At 36.6% G+C, this 27,656-nt stretch overlaps 4 protein-coding genes and 1 long non-coding RNA gene across 5 annotated transcripts; 2 read left to right on the forward strand and 3 right to left on the reverse strand.

Moving 5' to 3' along the window:
* Positions 1-1,233: 1,233 nt before the first annotated feature.
* Positions 1,234-5,737, forward strand: LOC117932813. Its single transcript, XM_034854146.1, has 4 exons — positions 1,234-1,687; positions 4,546-4,704; positions 4,844-4,952; positions 5,329-5,737. The coding sequence occupies exons 1-4, from the start codon at positions 1,244-1,246 to the stop codon at positions 5,532-5,534; spliced, it is 918 nt and encodes a 305-aa protein (XP_034710037.1). The 5' UTR covers positions 1,234-1,243; the 3' UTR covers positions 5,535-5,737.
* Positions 5,738-5,883: 146 nt separating this feature from the next.
* Positions 5,884-7,356, reverse strand: LOC117932812 (transcription factor DUO1). Its single transcript, XM_034854145.1, has 3 exons — positions 7,169-7,356; positions 6,601-6,850; positions 5,884-6,511 (listed from the first exon to the last, which is right to left on the reverse strand). The coding sequence occupies exons 1-3, from the start codon at positions 7,354-7,356 to the stop codon at positions 6,017-6,019; spliced, it is 933 nt and encodes a 310-aa protein (XP_034710036.1). The 3' UTR covers positions 5,884-6,016.
* A 758-nt stretch (positions 7,357-8,114) lies between these two features.
* Positions 8,115-9,278, forward strand: LOC117931928. The gene is made up of 2 exons (XM_034852999.1): positions 8,115-8,859; positions 9,059-9,278. Exons 1-2 carry the CDS (start codon positions 8,165-8,167, stop codon positions 9,276-9,278), a joined length of 915 nt encoding a protein of 304 aa, XP_034708890.1. The 5' UTR covers positions 8,115-8,164.
* Positions 9,279-10,059: 781 nt separating this feature from the next.
* LOC117931795 lies at positions 10,060-12,259 on the reverse strand. The gene is made up of 2 exons (XM_034852865.1): positions 12,044-12,259; positions 10,060-10,349 (listed from the first exon to the last, which is right to left on the reverse strand). The coding sequence occupies exons 1-2, from the start codon at positions 12,257-12,259 to the stop codon at positions 10,278-10,280; spliced, it is 288 nt and encodes a 95-aa protein (XP_034708756.1). The 3' UTR covers positions 10,060-10,277.
* Positions 12,260-24,434: 12,175 nt separating this feature from the next.
* Positions 24,435-27,235, reverse strand: LOC117931677. The gene is made up of 3 exons (XR_004654081.1): positions 27,183-27,235; positions 26,902-27,026; positions 24,435-24,550 (listed from the first exon to the last, which is right to left on the reverse strand). It is a non-coding gene; the product is annotated as an uncharacterized LOC117931677 (long non-coding RNA).
* Between the last annotated feature and the right edge of the window lie 421 nt (positions 27,236-27,656).

Below are 27,656 nucleotides of genomic sequence, written 5' to 3' on the forward strand. Positions count from 1 at the left end.
CCAAGAAGTATATAAAATCTTAATTATTTTTTAGATAAATATATTAAATTTGAAATTTCAAAACTTGCATGCTAATTTTATGTTTTTTTTTCCCAATAATATATATAAGAAAACACACTTTTCTTATAAATTTATATTTATCATATTTTTATAATAAATAAATAATATTATTAAATAATATTAATAATTGTTTTAAGATCCTTTTAGGTATAAAATGTTTATAAAGTATGTGTAGTATAATATAAATATGTATAGATAATTGTGCCAAAATGATAACATAATATTCAGAAAATAACCTTTATTTATTAATTTTTTTAAAATATAGTAAGGTTATATATATATATACATATATAAAAGATTCCATTTTCAAGCTACTTAAGGAGGCATGATTCTCATTTGTAAGCACGATTCATTTTTCGCTCTTCTTCTCATCTTAAGCTCCCCCTTCTTTCTTCTTTCTCTCTCATCATGTAAGCCTTTAAGCGCAAAACTTTCCTATCCTTATCCCTACCATTGTAAAGTATTTCGTTCCCTATTTCTCCTAATATGTATGTTTTTTAAGTTACATAATATAAAATTTTATGTTTCTTTTTTTTAAATTTCTTTGTTAAATATCTATATATTTTTCAATTTCTTTTAATTTATTTTGAATTTTGACATAATTTATATTTTCATTACATATATATATATATTTTTTAAAATATGAGGGTTATTTGTATATAAAAATAAAAATAAAAATAAAAATAAAACACACATTTATCTTTATACAGATTGTGGTGTGGTTGTGCATGGTAAAGGCCTACACCATCACACAGGGAATATTAGTTCCACGTGATTAACGCAATCAAGTGATTCACGTGTACAACATCAACTAGTTGTATCCAAAGGCCTCTCCTTTCCTCTTTCTCCTGATTCTATGAAATTTTAGTTAAATGATTTATATATTATTTAAAATTAGTTTAATGGTTTTTAAATTTATTAAATAATTAAATTATTTATAAATCATTTTATCTAATTTATCAAAATAAAGAAAATATTTATATTACATTCTCATTTTTTTAAAAAAAAAAAAATTCGTACGTGTTGTCCGGGTTTGAGAGTCAACAAATGAAAGAACAAGACTGAAAAAGGCACGTCATCACGTAACTTTCTCAGAAAATGAGAGGAAAATTAATAAAAATAAATAAATACATAAAATAAAGAATGACCAATAAGTCTTTGATTTTCCACGTCATCTCCCTCGATGTCGCATCTTCTAACCATATCCCTCTCTTCTGCAATTCTCGTTCCTTGCGTTCTCTCTCTAAGGCAACTCCCTCTTTCTCTCACTAAAGCCTTCCTCTCCTCCTCGCGAAATCTCAGCATGGACTCTTCAGATTCTCAACACTTCCAAAACGTCGTCGTAATGAGGCACGGAGACCGCCTCGACAACAGCGAGCCGCTCTGGGTGTCCACGGCGGCGAGGCCGTGGGACCCGCCGCTCGCCGACCCCGGCAAGGTCCGGGCTTTCTGCACAGGCCGGAAGCTCCGATCCCAGCTGGGTTTTCCGATCCACAGGGTTTTAGTGTCTCCGTTTCTCCGCTGTGTTCAGACTGCCTCCGAAGTGATCTCTGCTCTCTGCGCCATCGATGACGATCCCGTCAATATGACAGGCGAAGGTGTCGCCATCGATCCTTCCAAGCTCAAGGTCTGGTCTCTCTATCAATAGCTTTGTTTTATATCATTTGTTGACCTGGTTCTTATCAAATCTCGCGTATGTGTGCATGTGTGAAATTGGAGTTGATTGAATTATGTCTGCACTCTGTTTGGTCTCTGAGAAATAAGGGACTAGAAAATAATTTTTATTTAATAGGAAGGAGATGTATTAAGCTCAGTTTTGTGGAGGTTTTGTCTCACAGGATCGTGAATGGTAGACATGTGTATATTGTGAATTTGATTTGATTTTGATCGAATGATGTCAACACTCTGTTTGGTTGCTGAGAAACTAGAGGACAAGATAGCTTTGGATAGGAAAGAGAAGCGTTAGTTACAGTTAGTCGGAGATTTTTGTCTCAAAGGCTTGTGTAGAAAAATTTCCTGATATAGATTCATTCTTTAATAAACCTAGTCTTTTCAAACTTTGTGTATACATATATGTATGAAATTCAATTTGATTGAATGGATTTTACTCTGTTCCCTGCATAGAAGATTTCTTATAGGAAAGAGATGTTCTATGTTCAGCTGTGCGAAGGTTTTTGTCTCATGGGGTTGCCAAAAATTAGAAGATTTTAAGCATTTTTCGTTTTGTTGAAACATAAGAAAGAGGTGTTTCAGGCTCAGGCTGGTGGAGGTTTTTGTCTCATGGTCGAAATTTTTTTGTTCCAAATTTGTGCTTTCCTTTTGCTGTTTACTTTGTCTCAGGAGCCAAACATGGAAATTAGGTTGGTGGTGTCAGTGGTCTTTTCTTGACTTGGCGGAAACATCTGGGAAAATGGTTCACAACTTTGGTGGAAACATCTGGGAAAATGGTTCACAACTTTGGTGGAAACTTTGTTGAGTAAATAAAAATATCATGATTCTGGTTTGTTGAAATTAGATTGGTGGAAGCATCTGGGAAAAGGATGCACAAGTTAGGTCAAAGTTTTATTTAGAAAGTAAGAATATTATAATTTGGCTTGTTGGAAACGATATGTTGGAATTTGTGGCAGTCAAATACAGGCTGAGGAAATTTTTGACACCCAATTTGGAAATCAAAAGCTATGGGTGATTCAGATTGATTATAAAATCTAGTTCAAATCCTTTCATGCTGCAGTGATAAAACATTTTTGTTATCAGAACTAATTGATGAATGATTAAAACATTCTAGCTATTTTTGCAATTGCAGTTTTTCAGTGATATGACACTGAAGAGAGGTTGATAAGAATTTAAGTATTAATCTATGAAAGAAAACTAAAAAGTTACCGTCTTAAGGAGACAGTCTACAATTCCACACCCTTTGCGTTGCTTTGCTTATACGCTAGCTGTAAACTTGGTGAAGACAGTGTGAAAACAGCATGTAAGATTCACTAACAGCATATGCAATTCAGTGTTCAACCTTGGAAGTTTGAGTCTTAGAATAAAACCAAACAATAAACCCCAATCCACATGCACCAAAATTGAAAAAACTAGCAGTAACAAAAGACATAGCATTTGCCTATTATCATGGATGACATGCACTCTATCTTCCACTCTGCAAAGCTTATGGAAATTTTGATGTGGAAGAGCTTAGATGGTGAACCACATGGATTTCTTAGAAGTATCTGTACTTGGTTTTACTCATTAGGAGAACATATAGACTCTTAGCTTGTTGGCGTTATTTTGCACTTGAAAAGGCGGATCCTGGAAGGTCTACTGAAAATTCCTCTTAGAATTGTTCGTACTGGACTACATTTTTAGGTACCATGACAGTAACAACTCTGCACTTCTTCAAATAATGAAAATCGTTCATTGATATATCTTACTATTCTTACAATCTCAGAGATACAAAAAACTCATCCATGGGCTTGGAACACATTTTATTTCCTGATTATGTTGTGTCCTAAAACCAATTGAGCCCTCAGGTATATACCCATGTTCTAACAGGGAATTAAAATTTCCCTAAGAGATGGGAAAGATATGTGCAGATTGTCACACGGCTTTTTAACACATATTTCCCCACCAATGATGAAAACCTTGTTGATATGGGAAAGAGTATTACCTGGTTCTGTCAACAATGAGAAGCTTATTGGAAAAGGAACACGGTTAGTCTTCTGGAGATTCTCAAGTTTTGTGGGACATAAACGGAACAAACAAGACATTGATGCCCTCCTCCCTATAAATTTTTTCCTCTCTTTTTCACATCACACGCAGCTACAGCTAATTGGTGACTTTTATTTCCAACTAATGCCTCTACAGATATTGTATGTACATCCACCATATGACACAAGTGAAATTACTTCCTCTTCCTTTTGAGACTTAAGTTCCATCTGTTACTTCCTCTTCCTTTTGAGGCTTAAGTTCCATCTAGATTTACATGCTAGAATTTGGTGTACTTCAGAAGCTGATAAATTTTCTGCATGGGCTGTTAATAAATGGGATTTAATTGGTACCAAATCAACGTATATCCAGATGCACTCTGATGAAAAGAAATTATCTAACAGTTTTGATCTGGTATCTAACAGATGCAAATACATTTATTCCGAATTTGTCTTTCATTGTTCTCTGATTTGTTGATCTGATGCAATGAGCGGATAAGAAATGTTAAGGTATGCTCAGAATGCTCATGGATGAACTTCCTCCCCCTGTGGATGTTAACACTCAAACAAATTTTTTAGGGGCTTCTTAATACCCAAAAGATAAAAACAGAAAAATGGATGAAATTATTTATTCAAATGCCCACAGGATCTCACCATATCTTAAATTGATGTGATTTGCATTCCTGTAAGATGATTTGATCAGCATATGTCTCCAGATCAGAAAGTTAACCAGATCGATCCAGCCTTAACATTTACCTGCTTGAATTTTTTTTTTTTTATACTTATTTTTCAGGTATCAATTGAGTTTGGATTATGTGAGATGATGAGCAGGGAAGCCATAAGGCTTGAATTGGCTCCTAAAGATGGGAATTGGGGTTTCAACGTATCAGAGCTTGAAGCTATGTTACCGGCTGGTACAGTGGATACTACTGTGGAACGAGTGTACCAAGAAGTATGCATGACACTAACATATTTTCTTTTTTTTTTTTTGCTTTATAATTGAAATTTTCTTGGTTACCATAACCGTATATGCATTTGTCTCCCCAAACAATATTATATGTACTGAGATGGACTCTTTGCTTGAGGTATAGTTGCCACAGTATGAAGAGGGGGTGCCAGGTTCAAGGATCAGATACGAAAAGGTTATTCAGGCCCTTGCAGATAAATTCCCTTCAGAAAACTTGTTGCTGGTCACACACGGTATCTTCAATTTCTTTGTTCTGTATTTTAATTTCATTTTTAACGATATGATGTCTATCCTTTGAGACTATAACATACCTTGTCTTGCAACCCAGGGTCTGCAAGATGCATTTGTATCTGTTGCTCTATCCCTTAACTTGGTGTCTGAGCACCAACTGGGAACAAAATGATTTCTTTTTGCTTGTGCATTGCTCTCAATAGCATTTATTTTGCTTTCCCATGAGATTTATTCTATAAATCATACTATTCGTGCATTCAGAAAATATTCGGATACAACATAGGATTTTTACTCATGGCATTCAATGCCTTTGATATCCTTCCAATATGGTTTCTAAACACTCCTCTAAATTACTTGTGCCATGATTATCCTGTGCAGGGGAAGGTGTTGGGGTTTCAATTTCTGCATTCATGAAGGATGCTACAGTGTATGAAGTGGATTATTGTGCATTTTCACACTCAAGAAGACCCATCTTCTTTGGTAATAATGAGTCATTTACAGCAGGGAACTTTCAGGTACTCACAAAACACGGTCAAACTGGTATCAGTTACTACCCCTTGAGCCCTATTACCAATCCTGTGTAACATGTAATTTATTTAAGTTCCTCCATTTAAACTCCTCCAGTGGGAGGACACTCCTAAAGCCTGAAACTCATTGAATGTACAAGGCATCAAACTTGATATTGATCTTCCTTCAGGAAGAGATCAATTTATTTCTTTTAAGTGCTAATGATTGAGAAGAGCACAAACATTGGAGAAATGAAAGAAACTTCTTGTTGTATTTGTTATGTTGTTGCAGCACATAATTTTTATGCCTTTTTTTTCCTCATATTTTAGAGGAAAGCATATTTTCATTGCCCTAAAACTTATGTCTTGCATCATTTTTAAATTTGTCTTGTGAATTGTGCTATATTTATGGAATAAAATATTATGGTTATGGATATTTGGATTACTAATCTCAGAAAAGAGTCTTAGTACAAGAATAGCAGTCACTAGCGTATTTGAATGCCACTACAGAAACTAGTGTAGAAATGTTAACAGCCTTGTGATCTCTAAATTTACCTAAATCACCACTCTGACGGGCTCGGAAGGGGCTCCATATGATCAAACATGTCGGTTGGGAAGTCATCGAAGAAGCTGTCCGGAGTCATGGGGTTCTCCTTTCGTTTCCCACAGCTTTTGCAACTTTCCAGTTCAAAAAATGTTGGCTCAACAGGAAGTTGAGCTCCATTCCCCAGTTCCTGAGAAACATCTCGGTCTCCAAACACATCAAAAAAGTTGGGATCGTCAAGTCTAGCCACCAGTTCTTGGCTCTCTGGCGAGAGCATGAGGGCTGGTTGGGGTTGTGGGAGGTGAGGGAAGGGGAATTGTGCTTGGGACTCCAGGCATGGAGTCTTCTGATCAGCATGGTTGAACTGAAGTTGGAAAAGGTTGGTCTCCAAAGCCGGCAAGTTAGGCTCTACCATATCTGGTAAACCCACCAACTTGATCATTTCAGAGTTGTCAATATAGGATGATTTTGAGGATAAGTCTTCCTCCATTGAAGCACTGAAGTTGGGGACCTGAAAAATGAAGAAAAACCGACATCACAGACAAAGAGACGATGGAATTTCTGTTCCCCAGAGTGTTATGAGTTAATGTATTTGGTTACCTCTAGAGTTGGGAAATCATGAAGAAATGGGACTTCCCCAGGGTTTTTGTGTGATTGGGAAGAAGATGGTGAAGAAGATGGTGGAGTCTGCAAAATCCTGGCCAACCTCTTCTGCCTGCTGCTCCAAAAATTCTTCACATCATTATCAGTTCTCCCTGGCAAATACGTAGCGATTCTCGCCCATTTGTTCCCAAACTGTGCCTGCAACTCTATCACCAGCCTCTCCTCCTCTGATGAAAACTTGCACCCACTGGGAAAAATAAGAACAAAAAAAAAAAAAAAAAAAAAGAAAGAAAGAAAGGAAAATACCCCATCATCACCATCTCAATATGATAAAAATACTTCTAGTTTTATACAGCAGATGCCCCATATTATTAAATTCATCAGAATAGTAATTAAAAAATGCAGTTCGAGAAAATGCTTTCAAGATCATGGAAGTATTTTCAGAAACTGGATGCATTGCTTTATTTTCTTCTCAGAATAGACGCAGTGAACATATGACATGTTGGTTCGCCGTGTGTGTTACATAAGAAAAGAAAGGGCGAGAAAGAGCAGGAAAATGGAGTACTTCTTCAAGTTGGGTCTGAGTTTGTTGACCCAACGGAGGCGACAGGACTTGCCAGTGCGCTGCAAGAGCCCTTTGGAGCGAATGGAGCTCCAGTCTCTGGGGCCATACTTGTTCACATGGTTTATCAGCACCTCATCTTCCTCTGCCTTCCATGGCCCTTTCTTTATCTCGTCTCTCTCTCCTTCCATTCTTAATTTCACTCCTTTCCTTTCCAGTCTTCTCTGCAACTTTTCTTTCTCTCTTTTTTTCCTTGTTTGGTGACGGTTAAAGCGGTTACTGGCACCCCCCACTTCCCACTATTCACCCACATTTCCCCATTTTTTTCTCTATTTTCAAAATTTTCAAATTTACCATCATGCCCCCATGATTTTTCTTATTACCCCAAATACCACGCGAGCGGTAACAAAATTTTACCTGATTTTTTTTTCTCAAATTGTTTATGTGGATTTTGGTGGAGAATTCTTCGACAGGACACGTAGGATAATATTATCATTTTAAAATTATATATTTATTTTGTTTTGGGAGAAATTATGATTAGACATAATAGAATAAAAGTATTTGAAAAAAAATATGAAATTTTTTAGATTTTGAATATAAAAAAATTAAAATTTATTTTATTTAATATAAAAAAACTTGTTATTAAAAATTCTCTTATTATATAATAAAAATTTTATTTTACAAATTCATAAACCAAAATCCCACCTGCCAAACACCATGTTATCTTCAGACTGTCAATCGTTGCATCCGCTGCAAAATTACGTAAGACGCCTCTCTCTGTCTCTCTCAACAGTCACAACCCTTCTCAACTGTCCTAAACTGTCCCCAAGTGTCAGTATGAAATGAACCCTCAATCCCTCTTGTTTCTCACCAACCCAGTGTCTCTGTCTCTCTCCCCACGCGCACACACGAATTTTCTCTCTCTTGAGAGAGAGAAGCAAAGCTTGTTCCTCCACACAGGCACTCATTTTCATTCTCTCCACAGTTTATTTCATCTCCATGGATGCAGTTCAGGCCATTGTCGCCCTCCACCATCTGGAAAGGATTGTGTTTCGCAGAATTCTTGATATGGGGACCGACGTCCAACTCTCCATGAGGATTGTTTCCTTCTGGCTATGGCTTGAGGCAGAAGGGTACGAAGACATAGTGAAACGATTGTGCTGTCATGATGATGAACTCTTGGCCCATGCCTGTGCTGAAGCCAAGGTGGCCTTGGCTTCTCTCAACTCTGATTCGCTTCAGTCTGGTTCATTGGGTGTCATTCCGATCACTGCTAGGCTTTCTGGGTGCCGTTCCTCCCTCTTTAACATATCCAAAAACAAAGATTCCGTCTCCAAGGACATTTCTGGACTCTGTAATGGAGTATGCAGTGTGATTTTCAAGGATATTTTGGAGAAGAGAGGGCTCAAGGCTGATAATAATAACACTTGTGATGAATCCCATGATATTAAAACTACTGGACAGGTTGTGAGGAAATGGTTCCGACCAATGGGACAGGGGATGAACCAGCAGGGTGGCGCTGCAGTTCTGCCAGGGCTTTCCCCAATAAATGGGACGCCAAATGTGCGAACTAGGGCTCGATCCAAACTCAACCCTTTTGCGAAGGAATGGAACCCGTGGCAAGAGAGAGCACCCGAGGAAGATCGAAGCTTGTTCATCACCTTCTCCAATGGATATCCTCTGAGCAATTTCCAGTTATGGCAGTTTTTTACTACGTAAATATTGAAACCCTAGGCTAATTTTGCTTTTCTCCTTAGGACGTACGTATGTATGGAATATCCAACACTTGCATGCATGCTTGCATACACAATCACGAGGAAGTTTACGTGACAAATATGATAGAAATATGAATATATATTAGAATGTTCATTAATAATGGTGGAAATGTGACAGGATGTATGGAGATTGCGTAGAAAAGGTTGACGTGAACTGGGCGGAGACCAGAAGAGGACCGCCGTTGTTCGGGAGGGTGGTGTTCACTAAATCCAGCGTGCCAGCCTTGATCGTCAACAGCAAAGAGCATGCCAAATTTTTGGTCCATGGAAGGCCACTTTGGTGCAAGAAGTATCAACCCAAGAAGGAAGTATCAACCTCTCATTCTGAGCAGAATTAATTATTAAAGTTAACTTAATGTGTGATAAAAACCGCACGTGATTTTTTAAAAGACAATTAATTTATTTTTATTTTTTTAATTTCTCAAATAATTGTTCTTTTTTAGAAGGAAAAATACATTATATATAAAATGCTAGAATTATTATCATATTTATAGAAATAGATAGAATAAGAATGGAATGGAATGAAACAAGTCAAGAAGTTTTGATTCCGAGACTCAAAACTTAACTCAATGATAGGTCAGTACAAACAATGAACAGATTTCCATTGTGACAAAATGGGAGTCTTGATGGGGATAGCATTGGATCGATTTCTTTTTCTTCCCAAGGTTTTCTCAGCAGCTCCTTGTACTGAAGGAAAACCAGGAAATTTACTAATATGCAGAAAACAATGGAAAATTGGGATCCATATAGGATTCAGACATATATGCAGAAAACCAAGGTCAATATTCTCATTCCAAAACATGAGAAGGGACACCAAGGAAAATGCATCAGCAAGCAGATGGTACTGAAATCTAACATCAAAGTTTAGATAAGGTCATCCAAAGAAGCACTCCAATCCAAATGCGAGATATTTAACCAAATGATCCATCACTTAAACTGTTAAACCAATGCAGCAAAACTAACTATACAGTGAATAACCAAAACCATAGCCAGACCTCAATATTTGTACCAGCTGAGGCAAGGATTTAATTTCTTTTTGGAAACCTGACCTTTGTAAAGAGCTTAATTAAAGAATATTTTCCTTTCATTTTCCTTGGTTTTCTCAGCAACCAGAGGTAATCAGGAAAAAATGAGGAGAGCTTAGTTTAGTTAACTACATCATGCCTACAACTGAATGAAATAGGACTTTTCTAGCTAAAAAAGATGAAGAGTTCTTACAGGAATACAAAAGCAGAACACTCCAATTCTTTCCTCATAATCAGAATCCCAACTACAAAACTTGTTATGACATTCAAATTTACCATAAAAAAAGAAAAGAAAGTAAATAAAAAATTTATTTATCCCGTGCCTCGTGGACGAACTCCAAGTCCTGTCCTTATATTGGCACCCATTTCCTTGAGGTCTTCTACCTACAAATATCAGGCAGCCTGTCAGTGCATCACACAAATACTAGATCATACATACATGGTTTTTGTAATACAATGTTGTAAAAGATGTAAGCATGAGAATAATATTTAGGATATCATATTGCATTGTCCCCAAAAAGGAGCAAGGAATAGAGTTCAAATTTGAATCTTTCCACTTGATTGATATGTTTAACAATATCTTGAAGGCCAATACTCAAAATAGAGAATAAGGCTGATACAAGTGACCTAGGTTTTAGGTGCAAATTACATAGCATCAAAAGGGAAAGAGACCAAACTGGATATGATTTGGCTAGATTGTAACGGTAGATTGAGGAATGAAGGAGTAGGCTTTTAAAAGAAAGAAATGAAGAAAATGGGAGGAGCTTATCTATAATATTACATTGCCAATCCTTTTTCCAGTGTATCCAATATCACTCCGAAATGTTTATTATGATGATCACGCCTCTCCCTGTAACAATGACCCAATCCCATATTCTTCAATAGTGAGGAAATTGTAATCTCCTTTCATGTAGGTGCGCATTGAGCCATACAAGTATGTAGGGAGGTCCCAAAAGAAAATGACAAATTTGTAATTTCTATAATGCTTTCAACTATTCTCACTAACAAGTGCGGTTAATATGAGCTCATATTTAGTTAAAATTATCCACTGCAATGATCTCCACAAACTTTGCTCAAGTAGAAAACAATCGGGTTTTTTCATATCTAAGCCCTGTTGCCAAAATCATTAAAGCTCAAACATACAAACTTTTAATAAAACAAAGAACATATTGTAAAATCCTATTAAGTCTCGCAAAGTCTTAATCCCAAGTACTTGGGGGTGAGTTGCTTCTGCTAGTCTTGGATTATACACTTCAAACTAAATAAAGAAAATACCTAAAACAACCTCAAACTAAACATTAGACAGCCAGCAACTTTCAGCACCAAGAAAGCAGAATTCATACAAGTAGCTAACATATTCCAACTTTACTGAATTGTAATTCCTCCAAATGCAAACCCATTTCAACCACCTAAGGAGGCCAAAGGTACTACCAGAAACTGACAATGCCCTTGTGAGATGCGAAATACTCTGTCTCCATCCTAGGAGATTTGGGTGTTGAAAGGTTGCTTCTTCAAGTTAGCCAATTTTATTGCATCATAATCCTAATTTGAAAGAGTAATACTAGTCTCCAAATCAAGGGAAGTTATGCATTACAACTTTTTGAATGACCCAGTTGACGAATTAGACGAAATCCTTGACCTTAACAAGAAGAAGCCCTTAATCTTCTTGACAGTGGTTCTTCTCCTGTGCTTTCTTCCTCTAATCAACTATCTATCTCATTTCCCATTATGAATTCAAGTGAATTTCACTTCATCCAATGCCCAGTGATCTACCTCTCATTCCCCTCTGCACCCAAATAGCTTGGAATCAATTGTTCTATCCATTTGTACATCAGTTACCTGCAGCACATATTCATCTGCGCAAGTAATTTAAATTCAAATTGTGATATCATAGCTCACTCATTTAGGGTTTTTCTTTTTCCTTTTCTTTTTTAGGTATTTTAACTATCAGAAGGCACAAATTCATGATTCTTTCTTCCTTTTGTGATTGATTGGTGTGCAAACAAAAACTTCCACAATAAATGCTTCAATTTCAGATCTTGGAAAATATAATAAAGGGAGGGAGAAGATCCATAAACCTTGTGAATGCCGGAAGCATGGAGGACGCCAAAGGCGGCCGAGGCGGCAGCGCCGACGAAGAGGGAGGCGACGCCGAAGGCTTTGACTGGCATGAGGCGAGAGTCGCCGACCCCGCCTCTCCGGTACGAGAATACGCCCCACCCTAATTGGGCGGCGCTTGCCAGAGCCCACCACCAATGACTACCATCGCCACTGCCGTGGCCATTTTCCTCCATTTGCCTTCTCTTTTCTCCTTGTTTTGGTCCTTTGTCTATATGGGCTATTATGCTCTGGTTTGGGCTTTTCCCTAATGGGCTTCCCTTTTGTTTTGGGCCTCACATTTTCTGCTTCAGCTCATTGGGGTTAGCTTTTCAAAACCATCTTTTCTAATCTCATTAAAAGGTTATGTATGAATTTATATAATTTTAGGAAAATACTAGGGTACACATTCAATACCTATTGAACCCATAATCTTAAACGTTAAGGTTATGTTTGGTTCCCGAAAAATTTGAGGGAAAATGTAATGGAAATAAAATATAAAGAAAAAGTAGAAGAAAAGAAAAAGTAAAAGAAAAGAAAAAGTGAAAGAAAATAAAAAATAGATTAAAAATCAATAAATTATTTTTATTTGCTACTTCAAACTCATTTTATTTATTTTAACTTATTAACATGAAAATTAAATAATGTAAAAATATATAAAAATTTAATTATATTTTATTTTCTTTGATATTTTTTATAGTATAACCAAACATAAAAAAAATCATTTTCTTTTGCATATTTTTTTTCTTTCCTTATTATTTTCCGAGAACCAAATATAACCTAAAAGTATATAATAGAATATAGGTTGTTGCACGATGATACAAATATATGAGATCAGATACAAACAAATGAGACCTAAATATAAAAGAACATGACCGAGTTACAAACAAAATGAGACACAATTGAAGTACAAAGCAATGAGATAAAATTATTTACCTTTTGATAAATATCAATTCAAAAGTGTAATGAGACCTTAATTTTATTACGAGAGATTACTAGCTCTAAAAAGAGTTTAAAGTGAAAATAAGAATCATACTACTTTTTTCACTTTCTTGGATCTCTTCTTTGGTTTTTGAGATGGTTTGATTCCGATCATGGCAAGATGTCCTCTTCAATTTCTTTGGGTGAAAGCATGATCGAGAACTTCGGTCTTGGGACTCTTGCTTCGTCTTTGACGTTTTTGTTTCCAGTGTGTTTTCTGCTGAAGAATTTCTTGTTCCATCTTTTCTCGGCCCTTGATTCCATCGTTTGGGCGCTGTCACTTCTGTTTTTTCTTGTACTATTTCCTCAGTTTCTTCTTCAATTGTTCCCTCTGTTTCTTTTTCAACATCATCTGTTTCCTCAGTTTCTTCTTCTTCTTCTTCTTCTTCAACTGTTTCGTCTGTTTCTTCTTCTTCAACCGTTTCTTATGTTTCTTCTTCTTCGTCATCTGTTTCCTCAGTTCCTTCTTCTTCTTCAACTCTTTCGTCTGTTTCTTCTTCTTCGTCATCTGTTTCCTCAGTTCCTTCTTCTTCTTCAACTGTTTCGTCCGATGCTTCTTCTTCTTCCTCTTCAACTGTTTCCTCAGTTTCGTCTTCTTCTTTTTCAAATGTTCCCTTAGTTTCTTCTTCTTCTTCTTCTTCTTCTTCTTCTTCAAATATTTCCTCAGTTCTTCTTTCTTCTCCAAATATTTCCTCAGTTTGCTCTTCTTCTTCAAACATTTCCTCAGTTTCTTCTTCTTCAACTGTTTCTTCAGTTTCTTCTTCTTCTTCCTCTGTTTCTTCCTCTTTCTTCTGGTTCCATTTCTTTGCGTTTCAGATCTTTAGGATTCCAGGATTCCGTTACTTGGTGAAGCTTGGAACCACTCCTCATTCGATTTTCTTCGTTTCCCAGCTCAGGCGAGACATTTGATTCCAGGATTCTTCTGTTTCTTCCTCTTCTTCCTCTTCTTCTTCTTCTTCTTCTTCTGATCCTTTTTCTTTGCGTTTCAGGTCTTTGGGATTCCAAGATTCCGTCATTTGGCGAAGCTGGGCCTTCGATTCCGGGTTTCTTCTTCTTTTTCATCTTTTTCTCCTCCATTCCCCAAGTGGGAATTATCATGAGTTGGGGGCGTTTCTCCGGCCATTAAGGTCTGGAAATTGCATCACAAGTGGGGAGACTTTCAGTGAGAGAGAGAGAGAGAGAATTGAGAGTTGAAGTTGAGGTGGTTTAGAGAGAAAATAGTACAAGAAATGGGGTTGTTAACACCTTTTAACTTTAAATTTACAAATTAACATGTTATAAATGGGGTTGGGCTGTAAACATGTTAAACGGGTTAGACCGATTGAACAGTCAAATACAAATGAGTTGTGAAACAACTACCCCTAATTTCATCTTGCCTCACCAAAGTCTCGACCTAAAATCATAAAGTGCTTGATGGGAGGATTTATTTATTAGGTAAGCTACCATTTCATTTGGAATAGTCCAATCCTTCCAAAGTTTCAAATTAGTTTCTAGCAATTTCTTTAGCATCTTCTTTACGATAACTAAATATGAGAAAAATAATTTTGTATTAACAATTTGATATTCTGATGATGCTTGGTTAATTTAATAATAATAGTACACCGGACACTATTTTTATTTAAAGTAGAAGTGTTTTTGAAAGAATCACTTTTAATAATAAGTGATTCTTAATTAAGCCTTATAAATGATTTTTTTAATATTTTAAAAATGTTTTATTAAACTTAATTTTGTAAAATGTTTTTTTGAAATTTACTCTAGTATTGATATTTAGAGCATTTTAGGAAGTTTTTTTTAATATTTATAATATTTGAAAATTTTTATAATTCAAGTGTTAGAAATGTTAAAAATGTTTTCTAAAATCTTAAACATAATCTTAATAAGAAAATGCTGCAAACTCCAAACTTGATTGAAGTTATTATAGCTTAATACTAATGACAACAATCGACCCTCCTACCAATGTTCTTAAGATTGCACCTTTAAAGTGATCATGTTTCTCTGCAATCCCATTCAATCTGCAAGCACCACAATTGGGCTCGATCAGTCCGTAAGGATATGCGTGCCCCCGTTTGGCGACTAAGAAAAGGGAGGAAAAAGAGAACGCAACCTACCATGTTTTTCATTACTCAAGTTCCAAAATATGATCAATCAAGTGTAACGCTGTTCATGAAAACCCTAAAATCCAGACATTAAGAAAGAAATGAAATTGACCCACGACAAAGCTAATGATCGAACATCAATGTCTTACATCTACAAATCTTTTTGCATTCTGGTTCTCTTCTTTGGTCTTGTAAGTGCTCTAGACTCCGTCATGGCGCGTAAATCCTCATCAATGTCTGACGTTTTTTGTTTCCGGTGTGTTTTCTGCTGAAGAAAGAATTTCTTGATCCATCTTTTTCTTGGCCTTTGATTCCATGGTTTGGGCTCGGTCACTTCTGTTTTTTCTTCTACTGTTTTTTCACTTTCTTCTTCTTCTTCAACTGTTTCCTTTGTTTCTTCTGTTTATTCTTCTTCTTCAACTGTTTCTTCTGCTTCTTCTTCTCCAAGTACTGTTTCTTCTTCTCCTTCAACTGTTTTCTTCTTCTTCTTCTGCTTCTTCTTCAACTGTTTCTTCCGTTTCTTGCACTTCTTCTGTTTCTCCCTCTTCAACTGTTTCTTAGGATTGCGGGATCCCGTTATTTGGTAATGTTAGAAATACTGAAAGATTGTATTGTATTTCCTAGGAGAAAGAATATACATCAGTGCCTTTATATAGGAGGCATATGTGTGCGGTACAAGTAACCTAACTGGGCCTAAAGCCCATAACATAATATACCCATATAATATACCCATAATATACATTAACAGCCCCCCTCAAACTCAAGGTGGATGTGAGACCAACTTGAGGTTGTCAATTAAATCACGAGTGCGTCTTGTAGGAAGTGACTTGGTGAAGATATCTGCAAGCTGATCTTTGGAGGAGACGGAGAAAAGCTTAAGAGCACCATGGACAAGATGATAACGGATAAAATGACAATCAATCTCGATGTGTTTAGTCCGTTCATGAAAGACATCATTGTGAGCAATATGAATGGCACTCTTGTTGTCACAATAAAGGGGAGTAGCAGAGGAGGTGGACACACCCAAATCCTTAAGAAGCCATCTTAGCCAAATGAGCTCAGATGTGGTATCAGCAAGAGCACGATATTCTGCTTCAATACTGGAGCGGGCCACAAAAGTTTGTTTCTTACTTCTCCAAGAAATCAAAGAAGAACCAAGAAGGAAGCAGTAAGCTGTAGTGGACCTGCGATCAGTAGGATCTCCTGCCCAATCAGCATCAGAGAATGCACGGAGTACAAGAGGAGATTGAGCTGAGTAGAAAAGGCCATGAAAAATGGTACCCTTCAGGTATCGAAGAATGCGCAGAATAGCAGCATAGTGAGTTGATCGTGGAGCAGACAAATACTGGCTCACCTGATGAACAACATAGGAGATGTCTGGATGAGTAACTGTGAGATAAACTAAGCTGCCAACCAATCGTCTGTAAAGAGAAGGATTGGACAATGGTTTCCCCCTGGAGGGTGTCAGATGCGCATTAAGTTCGACTGGAGTGTCAACATTCTTACTGTCAGTGAGTCCGGCTTGAGACAGCAGATCAGAAGCATACTTGGCTTGAGTAATATAAAGACCATCTGTGGAATGAGTAATTTCAAGACCCAGGAAATAACTGAGATGTTCAAGATCTTTCATCTCAAACTGCTGACTGAGAAAATCCTTGAGTTCTTGAATGCCACTAAGGTCATTACCAGTTATGATCATATCATCCACATATAAAAGAAGCAAAATAGTGCCTTTATCAATACGACGAAGAAATAAGGCAGAATCATACGGACTGGTAGTGTAACCCAAGCGAAAAATAGTGGAGCTGAACTTGACAAACCAAGCTCGTGGGGCTTGTTTAAGACCATAAAGTGCACGTCGAAGATGACAAACCTTGTTTGATTCAACAGAGAGACCAGGAGGAGGTTGCATATAGATTGCTTCACTCAGATCCCCATTAAGGAAGACATTTTTAACATCCATCTGAAAAAGGTCCCATTGACGAGCAGCAGCAACAGCTAAGAGAGCACGAACAGATGAGATACGAGCAACTGGAGCAAAAGTCTCTTCATAATCAATCCCATATTCCTGTGTAAAGCCTTTGGCAACAAGACGAGCCTTGTAGCGCTCAACGGATCCATCAGAGCGAGTCTTGATCTTATAGATCCACTTACAACCAACCACAGACTGTCCAGGAGGGAGAGGAACCAGGTCCCAAGTATGGTTTTTGGTTAATGCATCAAGTTCCTCTTTCATAGCAATCTGCCATAAAGGGTCAGTAGAGGCCTCACGATAGGTTTGAGGCTCGTGAAGTGTAGCAAGGGCAGTGTAACAATGATAGTCAAGTAGGTGTGGAGGAATGGATCTTACCCGGGTTGAGTGGCGAGGTGGTATGTCTTGTGGAGGATCTTCAGGCAGAGTAGGAGCAGGGGACCCAGTCTCAAAGTGGGGTAGCTCGTCATCAATCTGTTCATCTGCAACCTGTCTAGGAGAAGCATCAAAAATATCTGGAGAGAAGTCCAAAGGAGGATCAAAAGTATTTGTAGAAGGAATAAGAGATTCATCTGGAAAGATTTCTAAAACAGAGGAGTTAGTCAAGGAAGAATGAAAGTGAGAGAGTTCAACAAACAATCGATGTTCCCAAAAGACAACATTACGAGAAACACGAAGACGATGAGAGACAGGATCATAACACCTATACCCCTTTTGAGTTTCACCATAACCAAGGAAACAACAGAGTCTAGAGCGAGGCTCAAGTTTGTTGTGCTCATGAGACTGAAGAAGAACAAAACAAGCAGATCCAAATGAGCGAAGGTGATGATAGATAGGGGGTGACCCAAAGAGACGCTCATACGGAGTCTGATTATGGATGACAACACTTGGAATACGGTTAATTGCATGAACAACATGAAGATCCGCTTCACCCCAAAATGGGGCAGGAATTTTGGCAGAAAGAAGCAGAGCATTACCAGTGTCAAGAATATGACGAAGTTTTCTTTCGGCTCGACCATTTTGCTAAGAGGTACCTGGACAAGTTAGATGATGTACAGTGCCATAGGAATGCAACAGAGCTTGAAACGCATGTTGAGTATATTCAAGAGCATTATCAGATCGAAAAGTTTTGATACGTTTGGAGAATTGTGTTTCAATCATTTTTGCAAAATTGTTATATATTGATAAAATTTCGGAACGAGATTTCATAGGGAAAATCCAACTATAACAAGAATAATCATCAATAAAAACAACAAAGTATCGAGATCCACCAATACTAGCAATAGGAGAAGGTCCCCAAACATCAGAATGAATTAACTCAAAAATACTATTAGAAATAGATTCACTGTTATTAAAAGGCAAAGCTGGCTGTTTTCCTAACTGACAAGAAGTACAATAAAAAATGTCTTTAGACACAGAACCCAACAGACCCTTAGACACTAACTGTTGTACCCGAGAAGATGATGCATGACCAAGACGAGAATGCCAAAGTGCAAGAGAAGGTAAGGAAGAAACTGCAGCAGCTGCAGTAGCAATAGAAACAGGAGCAACAGGTGGAAGATGAAGATTGCTCACGGGAAACATACGCCCAACTCTAGGACCGGTCCCAAGCTCCTGCCCTGTCCTCGAATCCTGCACAATACACCCATAATAGTAAAAAATAAGGCGATAACCTAGTTCAGCTAATTGTCCCACAGAGCACAAATTATAGGATAGGTCAGGAACATGGAAGACTCCAGGAACAAAAAGATTAGAGGTTGAAACAAAACCTAGACTATTCCCATGCATGGTGGAACCATCAACTATATGAATATTTAGAGGATGTGGTGCAGGGTCAAGTTTGGAGAATAGGGATGAGTGAGGTGTCATGTGATTGCAGCAGGCAGAATCAAAAGCCAAGTTTGAGACTTACCAGTTAGAACAGATAAGGCAGTGGAAAGAGATGCATTACCAGCCATACGAACAGCCTGAGCTATGATCTCCTGTAGTTCAGTGGAGGAGAGGTTGATAGTAGATCCAGAAGACTTGGACTCAACTGAGGTGGAAGCCATTGGCGAAGTAGGCTCAATATTAGCAACAGCAGCAGTAGATTTGTTACGACGGTAACAAGTCTCAATGGTGTGGCCAGGACACTTGCAATAGTTGCAGAACTTTTTGTTGGTCTGCTTGCGACGATTGCTAGAGCCATAAGAATCACCTGATTGTTGGGGTTGCTCTATGAGTGGAGTAGATGGAGTAATAGCCAAAACATTGAGCTTATTCTGGGCTTGAAGGGTTGCAAGACGAGCTTCTTCTCTAACCAACTCATTTACAGCAGTATCAAGAGAGGGAGCAGGACTACGATTGAGTATTTCCTCAGTTTCTTCTTCAATTGTTCCCTCTGTTTCTTTTTCAACATCATCTGTTTCCTCAGTTTCTTCTTCTTCTTCTTCTTCTTCAACTGTTTCGTCTGTTTCTTCTTCTTCAACCGTTTCTTATGTTTCTTCTTCTTCGTCATCTGTTTCCTCAGTTCCTTCTTCTTCTTCAACTCTTTCGTCTGTTTCTTCTTCTTCGTCATCTGTTTCCTCAGTTCCTTCTTCTTCTTCAACTGTTTCGTCCGATGCTTCTTCTTCTTCCTCTTCAACTGTTTCCTCAGTTTCGTCTTCTTCTTTTTCAAATGTTCCCTTAGTTTCTTCTTCTTCTTCTTCTTCTTCTTCTTCTTCAAATATTTCCTCAGTTCTTCTTTCTTCTCCAAATATTTCCTCAGTTTGCTCTTCTTCTTCAAACATTTCCTCAGTTTCTTCTTCTTCAACTGTTTCTTCAGTTTCTTCTTCTTCTTCCTCTGTTTCTTCCTCTTTCTTCTGGTTCCATTTCTTTGCGTTTCAGATCTTTAGGATTCCAGGATTCCGTTACTTGGTGAAGCTTGGAACCACTCCTCATTCGATTTTCTTCGTTTCCCAGCTCAGGCGAGACATTTGATTCCAGGATTCTTCTGTTTCTTCCTCTTCTTCCTCTTCTTCTTCTTCTTCTTCTTCTGATCCTTTTTCTTTGCGTTTCAGGTCTTTGGGATTCCAAGATTCCGTCATTTGGCGAAGCTGGGCCTTCGATTCCGGGTTTCTTCTTCTTTTTCATCTTTTTCTCCTCCATTCCCCAAGTGGGAATTATCATGAGTTGGGGGCGTTTCTCCGGCCATTAAGGTCTGGAAATTGCATCACAAGTGGGGAGACTTTCAGTGAGAGAGAGAGAGAGAGAATTGAGAGTTGAAGTTGAGGTGGTTTAGAGAGAAAATAGTACAAGAAATGGGGTTGTTAACACCTTTTAACTTTAAATTTACAAATTAACATGTTATAAATGGGGTTGGGCTGTAAACATGTTAAACGGGTTAGACCGATTGAACAGTCATATACAAATGAGTTGTGAAACAACTACCCCTAATTTCATCTTGCCTCACCAAAGTCTCGACCTAAAATCATAAAGTGCTTGATGGGAGGATTTATTTATTAGGTAAGCTGCCATTTCATTTGGAATAGTCCAATCCTTCCAAAGTTTCAAATTAGTTTCTAGCAATTTCTTTAGCATCTTCTATAGGATAACTAAATATGAGAAAAATAATTTTGTATTAACAATTTGATATTCTGATGCTTGGTTAATTTAATAATAATAGTACACCTGACACTATTTTTATTTAAAGTAGAAGTGTTTTTGAAAGAATCACTTTTAATAATAAGTGATTCTTAATTAAGCATTATAAATAATTTTTTAATATTTTAAAAATATTTTATAAAACTTAATTTTGTAAAATGTTTTTTTGAAATGGACTCTAGTATTGATATTTAGAGCATTTTAGGAAGTTTTTTTTAATATTTATAATATTTGAAAATTTTTATAATTCAAGTGTTAAAAATGTTAAAAAGGTTTTCTAAAATCTTAAACGTAATCTTAATAAGAAAATGCTGCAAACTCCAAACTTGATTGAAGTTATTATAGCTTAATACTATTGACAACAATCGACCCTCCTACCAATGTTCTTAAGATTGCACCTTTAAAGTGATCATGTTTCTCTGCAATCCCATTCAATCTGCCAGCACCACAATTGGGCTCGATCAGTCCGTAAGGATATGCGTGCCCCCGTTTGGCGACTAAGAAAAGGGAGGAAAAAGAGAACGCAACCTACCATGTTTTTCATTACTCAAGTTCCAAAATATGATCAATCGAGTGTAACGCTGTTCATGAAAACCCTAAAATCCAGACATTAAGAAAGAAATGAAATTGACCCACGACAAAGCTAATGATCGAACATCAATGTCTTACATCTACAAATCTTTTTGCATTCTGGTTCTCTTCTTTGGTCTTGTAAGTGCTCTAGACTCCGTCATGGCGCGTAAATCCTCATCAATGTCTGACGTTTTTTGTTTCCGGTGTGTTTTCTGCTGAAGAAAGAATTTCTTGATCCATCTTTTTCTTGGCCTTTGATTCCATGGTTTGGGCTCGGTCACTTCTGTTTTTTCTTCTACTGTTTTTTCACTTTCTTCTTCTTCTTCAACTGTTTCCTTTGTTTCTTCTGTTTCTTCTGTTTATTCTTCTTCTTCTTCTGCTTCTTCTTCTCCAAGTACTGTTTCTTCTGTTTCTTCTTCTTCTTCAACTGTTTCTTTCTTCTTCTTCTGCTTCTTCTTCAACTGTTTCTTCCGTTTCTTGCACTTCTTCTGTTTCTCCCTCTTCAACTGTTTCTTAGGATTCCGAGATCCCGTTATTTGGTAAAGCTTGGTACCTTTCCATGTTCGTTTTTTCTTCGGTTTCCAGCTGCTCAGGCCAAACATTCGAATCCAGGTTTCTTCTTCTTCCTCTTCCTCTGTTTCTTCCTTTTCTTCTGATTCTCTTTCTTCGCGATTCAGGTATCTGGGATACCAAGATTCCGTCATTTGGAGAAGCCTGGTACTGGGGCTGGGCCTTCGATTCCGGGTTTCTTCTTCTACTCCATTCCCCAAGTGGGAGTTATCTTGAGTTGTGGGCGTTTCTCCGGTCATTGAGATGGCGAAATTGCATCAAGAACAATCGAGCTTTTCAAACTGGGGAGACTTTAGAGAGAGAGAGAGAGAGAGAGAGAATTGAGAGTTGGAGTTGAGGTGGTTTTGAGAGAAAATACCAGAGTTCACAATTTATACCAATCATGAAGTTTGTTACATTTAGTTATTTACTCAATACGGGAAGAAAAAGGAAAATTTTAAAAATAATAATAAAATAAAAGTTTTATTAATTTTATTACATTTTATTAGGTTTTCTGTGAAAAATTAGATAAGAAAATTTCAAAGTAATTTCTAATTTATTTATTTATTTATTTAATATGCTTCAAGATGCATGGAGACAAAGCATAAGATTTGTTTGTTGGTGATTAGAATAAGAAAGATATGCCTTGGCCTAAAATCATCAAGATGTGGGTTATCATTTCTCTTTGGCAACAAATAAGGTAAGCTACAATCTCATTTGGAGCAGCCCGTCATTCCAAAGTCCAATTGAGGCCTTCCTTCCTTTCAATTTATGTTCTACTTTCACTCTCTAATTCTTTGTTAATCATCAATCCAAGATATGTTGAGGAGAGTGAAGAAATATTTTTACTTTTTAATTTGAATAAACATAATAGTTTCTTACGATGCTTTGTGAATTGTAAGTGTGTAGAATTTCAGATAATGAAAATAATAAGAATAAATGGAGTATGGTATGCCTCGATTGTGCTAAAAAATGAGTAGTCGACCTAACTTGATACAACATTGCCTTGAGACGTTTAAGCATAATTGAGTAAAATGCATGAAATTGTCTAATTTATTGAATTAGGGATGTAAATGAGACGGGTTTAGAACAAGGAATGTCATTCTCATCATTTTTCTCATGGAGAAAATCTTTTACCCATTTTGGAACCACATTTGAGGTAAAATATGACTCATAATAACATTCTAAATTTGAATCGGGCAAATAAATTTTGGAAATTGATTTATTTTTCTTTCTTGGTGTTCTTGATTTGCTTATATGTTATCATTTTTTAAAAATAAAATAAAAGGAAATGGAGTTTCAAGATTTTGCAAATTTAATTAAAATAAAATAAATCTTTAAAACAAAGTTCTATGATATCTCAACATACCTCATATCAAGAGTCCAAATTTATTTCTCCATTTTTTTTTCATTATTACAAAGCTTTCCAACATTTAAAACACCTATACTACAAAAATACAACATCTCAAATCCCTTAGATATAACACCATAAGTCAACTTCTTCTTCCTCTTGCTCCCCTGTAACTTGGTTTGTAGAAAATAATTTTACAAAAAAGGGGTTTGCTATGGTTGAGTAGAGAAGAGTTCAAATGTCAAAAAGAGTTTGAAAAATAGTTGTGTAAAATATTTTGCACATCCCATAATAACAATTCATTAAATCACCGAATTTCACCTTATATGTACAATTCTATCATATCCAGCAATAGTTATCAACTATATACCTTTCTCAAACAAGTTCTTTCTATAACCGATAATACTTATAACAATACAAATGGCCTCACCTAAGGACAAGCATTCATGCATTGATCTTTTCGGGGATGTTTTAAGTCTTTCACCCTAGGGTACTTTACCCTTCTTCCTTTAAGGACTCCCATGTAAGGATCATCCCCCTATTGCTTTTTACCCTTGTTTCAAGCCACCCACCATGGTGGGTTGCAACAAAATATATCAATGCTTTAAACACTGTTCATGTTTCTCAATCAAAAAATTAGTTGCAACAAAATAGAGTACATCTCATTATAGTAGAGTATACCATATTTAGTCCATTTGATTTTTATCGATTACCCAACTTCTTTGAGATTTAATGATTTAGTGGGATTTTTATTTGCCGAAAAGAAATATGTAATTACTTTGTAGTTCTCATTAAAAATATCCACGAAGTTAATAAGAAACAGGGTATCTTGACATGGTGGCAGAAAAACACCAAACCGATCATTTTAATCCGACACGCTTGTAAAGAGAAATGAAAAATTACCACTACCTGTGGTCTTTCAATTACTTTCAACAAGTGAATATGCAGGAAAGACTTTTGATCCCCTCGCAATTTCCAACAAGAGGGTAGCATGTCTTATATGTGTCAAATATGAGAGACTAGAGATTACATTCTCCAATGCTGGTGGCAGTTGCTAAAGAGACCTCTATACATGTTCAAGATATAGGTAGGCTTTATAATCTCGTAAGTGGAGAAAGATTAGAAATCACACTCCGTTACTTATTGCAGGGCAATGTAGAAACAAAGCCAACAACATATAAAACTTATAAATTGGAATTTATTAATAGTTCAAGATGATGCATATAAAACTTGCCTTGACGCAAAAAATCCGGTTCAGCAGTATACACTTTTAATCTCCAAAATGAATGGCCATTAACATCCAAGGGAATAGGCTCCATTCTAACAGCATCAGATCTCAGTTTCACTAGAGACATTATTTTCAGAGGTCAGAATATACCATTTAAAATACATATCTCATAAGAGGCTCATGAAGATACAAAACTTGAATGACTAGAGAAGAAAAACTAAAACATGGAGTTCTGGTCCAGAAATATTAAAGTAATGCATTCAATCGATGCATTCTTGAGGCATTCAGTTACTTCAAATGAGGCAATCCACTGAACCTTTTAGTGTCATTTTAATACCAAGAGTCTGCACCAGATGTTTCCTATTATTGTCATACGCCAACCCATGTCATTTTCCTCTCCATACAGCTCCTAAGTTAATCAATTATAGCAAATGGGAAACGTGAACCAGATTTGCATGATTATTATTGTGTAAATGATTGATGTATAAAAGTTTCCACATCCGTATCGATTGAAAAAAATTAAGAAAGGAACTAAAATATACTTGAACAGACTGCTATCAGCTTTTAGTCAAGCCAAGCAGTAATCGGTATTTGGTAGGCTATGAGAGAGAGAAAAAAGAAAGAAAGAAAACAAGAACCAGTATGAACTAGCAGGTTTTACTGTCTACAAATGAACCTATATCATTTACCCCTTGAGCTTATACGATCTGCAACATGGTGAACATCTCTAATTACTGTCTCCGTTCCATTTCTTGGAAAAGAAATACAAATGAAAAGACCTCAGTCAAAACTAGATGATACAAGCCACTTCAGATCACAAAACTTCATGCTAGAAAGCTTCTAAGTTTCAATTTTCTTGAAGCCAAGGCAGGAGTTGAAATCCACAAGAAAGGCTGAAGTGGGTGTGCAGAAAATTTAAGTTTTTGAAGTTCTTAATGATCGTATCTTTTCTCAAGAGAGGCCTTTTAGCTTCATCTAAATTTTCAGTTTGTTTTCAGCATAAATAGTTTTGTTCGATCGGTTGGGTTTGTGTGATGTCCACCTCACATACTAATTAAGTTTTCCTGGATCACCCTTCAAGTTTTCTTGGGTTCTTGAGGCATAAGGTTTGCATTTGACTTTTGATAGGCTGTGGTCTGAAATTATGGTGGAGATGGATTTTAATGCCTTTTTCATTGTGATAGGATGATGCATCTACACTGACTAGCAAACTGTTGTTTTTGAACCCTCTGCAATTAAATGACTTTGTTTGCAGAAATCCAAGAGATTCTTTACTTGCATTGCAGGGGAATAACAGTAAATACTCATGTTAAGTATAAAGGTACTTGGGGCGAAGCTTTCTTCAGGATTTAGGGCTGTGCAACCAAGAAAGAGAAGCTTTGGAGGATAAAAAATCTATTGAAATTTTAGAAGTTTTCTTAACCTTGATAGCTATGCTCTTTTTTACTAGTATTCCTCAAACCTTCTTCTGTACATGGACATAGGGTCTTAAATTGGGATTTCTGATGAGCCTGAACTAGAACTTGTTTGCTTATCATTTGTAGCAACAGAAGCCATAGCAATGGAGAACTCCATCTGATCAAATATGCTTTAAATGCTAATATGAGGGAATGAAAACATTCATGAAAACTATAGAGCAACCCTGAGAAGTGAAAAGAAGAGAAATAAACGCAAGGATGGGAACCCTTGATCAAAACGAATTTAAGGTGAAGTCTCTAGTCTTCATTCTATTCAGCTTGATATTATCTTAAGGTATTCAGAACTATGGGGGATAGGAGTTCACATCAAGTCAAAACAAGGCTACAATCCATCAATATAAAAACAAAATCATTTACCCCATAAAGATTTTTAGTATGCTTAATGCTAAATGCCTTTACAGTTATGCAGTAGCAGCACATTTGAATGCAACATACATAAAAAATACTAGCAGATATAAATATACAGGCAACCAATTTGGACTCTCAGGTATTTTCACAGTAGTCATTTCCCCTCCAGCTCTGTTGCCGTTTGATTAAGACAGTGCACACTTCTTTGATCATTTATTCCAACTAAAAAAGAATCATGAAATATTGTTAAACTATAACATGTACCAGTTCAATTGCACAGTTCCTAAATACTTTTAATATGAATCCAAATTACAACACAAACTATCTTCTGATTTCACAAATGCATCACACACAAGGAACAAAACCTGATTATTATACCATGAAAATTCACATAAATACAGATTTAAGTGACTTCAAGTACTATTAAATCAGAACCAATTTCTACCTCAAGCCAATTCTCTTAAAGCATTACATGAGCATTTGTCCTACAAGTTGTTTGAGTATTTTTACTCTAGGGGTAAAAATTCAAATCTCATCAGACTAGGAAAAAATTGAAGGTGAATTTGCAATGCAATAAACTCTTGAGAAAGAGAGGGAAAATAATGAATTTCTAATGCAAATTGAAGGAAAAAAGTAGCATACCAAGAATGGGATCCAGGACCATAGGTCTTGGGATGCGAGTCCTAGATATTTTGAATGCCCCATTTTTTTTCTTCAATCCAACAAAGATGAGGCAAACTTCAACATCTTTGTAAGACCTCTATGCCCTAAAATGCAGAAAAACGCCAAAACATACTCAGCCTTTTCGGTGAGGTGGTGCATCAATTAGAGTCCATTAGAGTTTTAAACCAATTTCAATCTAAAAAGTATGAAAAAGGAAATAAATAAATAAAAAAAGCGAGAGAGAGATGGGGAAGTCATACCTGAAAAAACCTCCAAATCCTCCAACAAAAGCTATGGCAAGTGGAAATCCAAAACAATCAGAAGGTGAACGCAGTTAAAAAGACTCAACTCAACTATGAAAAATCATTGAAAGTGTCAAAAGGTCAAGGTAAACTGCTGATGATTCCTACCTGGAATGATGAATTAAGGAAATGGGTCTCAATGGCTTTGGCTTTTATATATGGGTTTTATAGTAGCGATTGAAGCCCATGTGGCTTTAAACCCCATATGGCAGCGGCTTGAAGACATCTGTGTCTATTAGACCATCTTTGGAAGTAGCCAATTTTTTTGTTGCAGCTATGTAGGAATATAAAAATGGGCCACTTAAGTCCTGTATGTACAAGGAAAATGAGATTTACGCCGCCAACAAAACAATGGTTGGAATAGGGTGTGAGGTATGTGATCGCTAGGTGTGGAATTTGTTGACCATATCATATCTTTCTTGGAGTACATCA

This window comes from Vitis riparia, chromosome 15, assembly GCF_004353265.1.
Source record: "Vitis riparia cultivar Riparia Gloire de Montpellier isolate 1030 chromosome 15, EGFV_Vit.rip_1.0, whole genome shotgun sequence".
Lineage (NCBI taxonomy): Eukaryota > Viridiplantae > Streptophyta > Magnoliopsida > Vitales > Vitaceae > Vitis > Vitis riparia.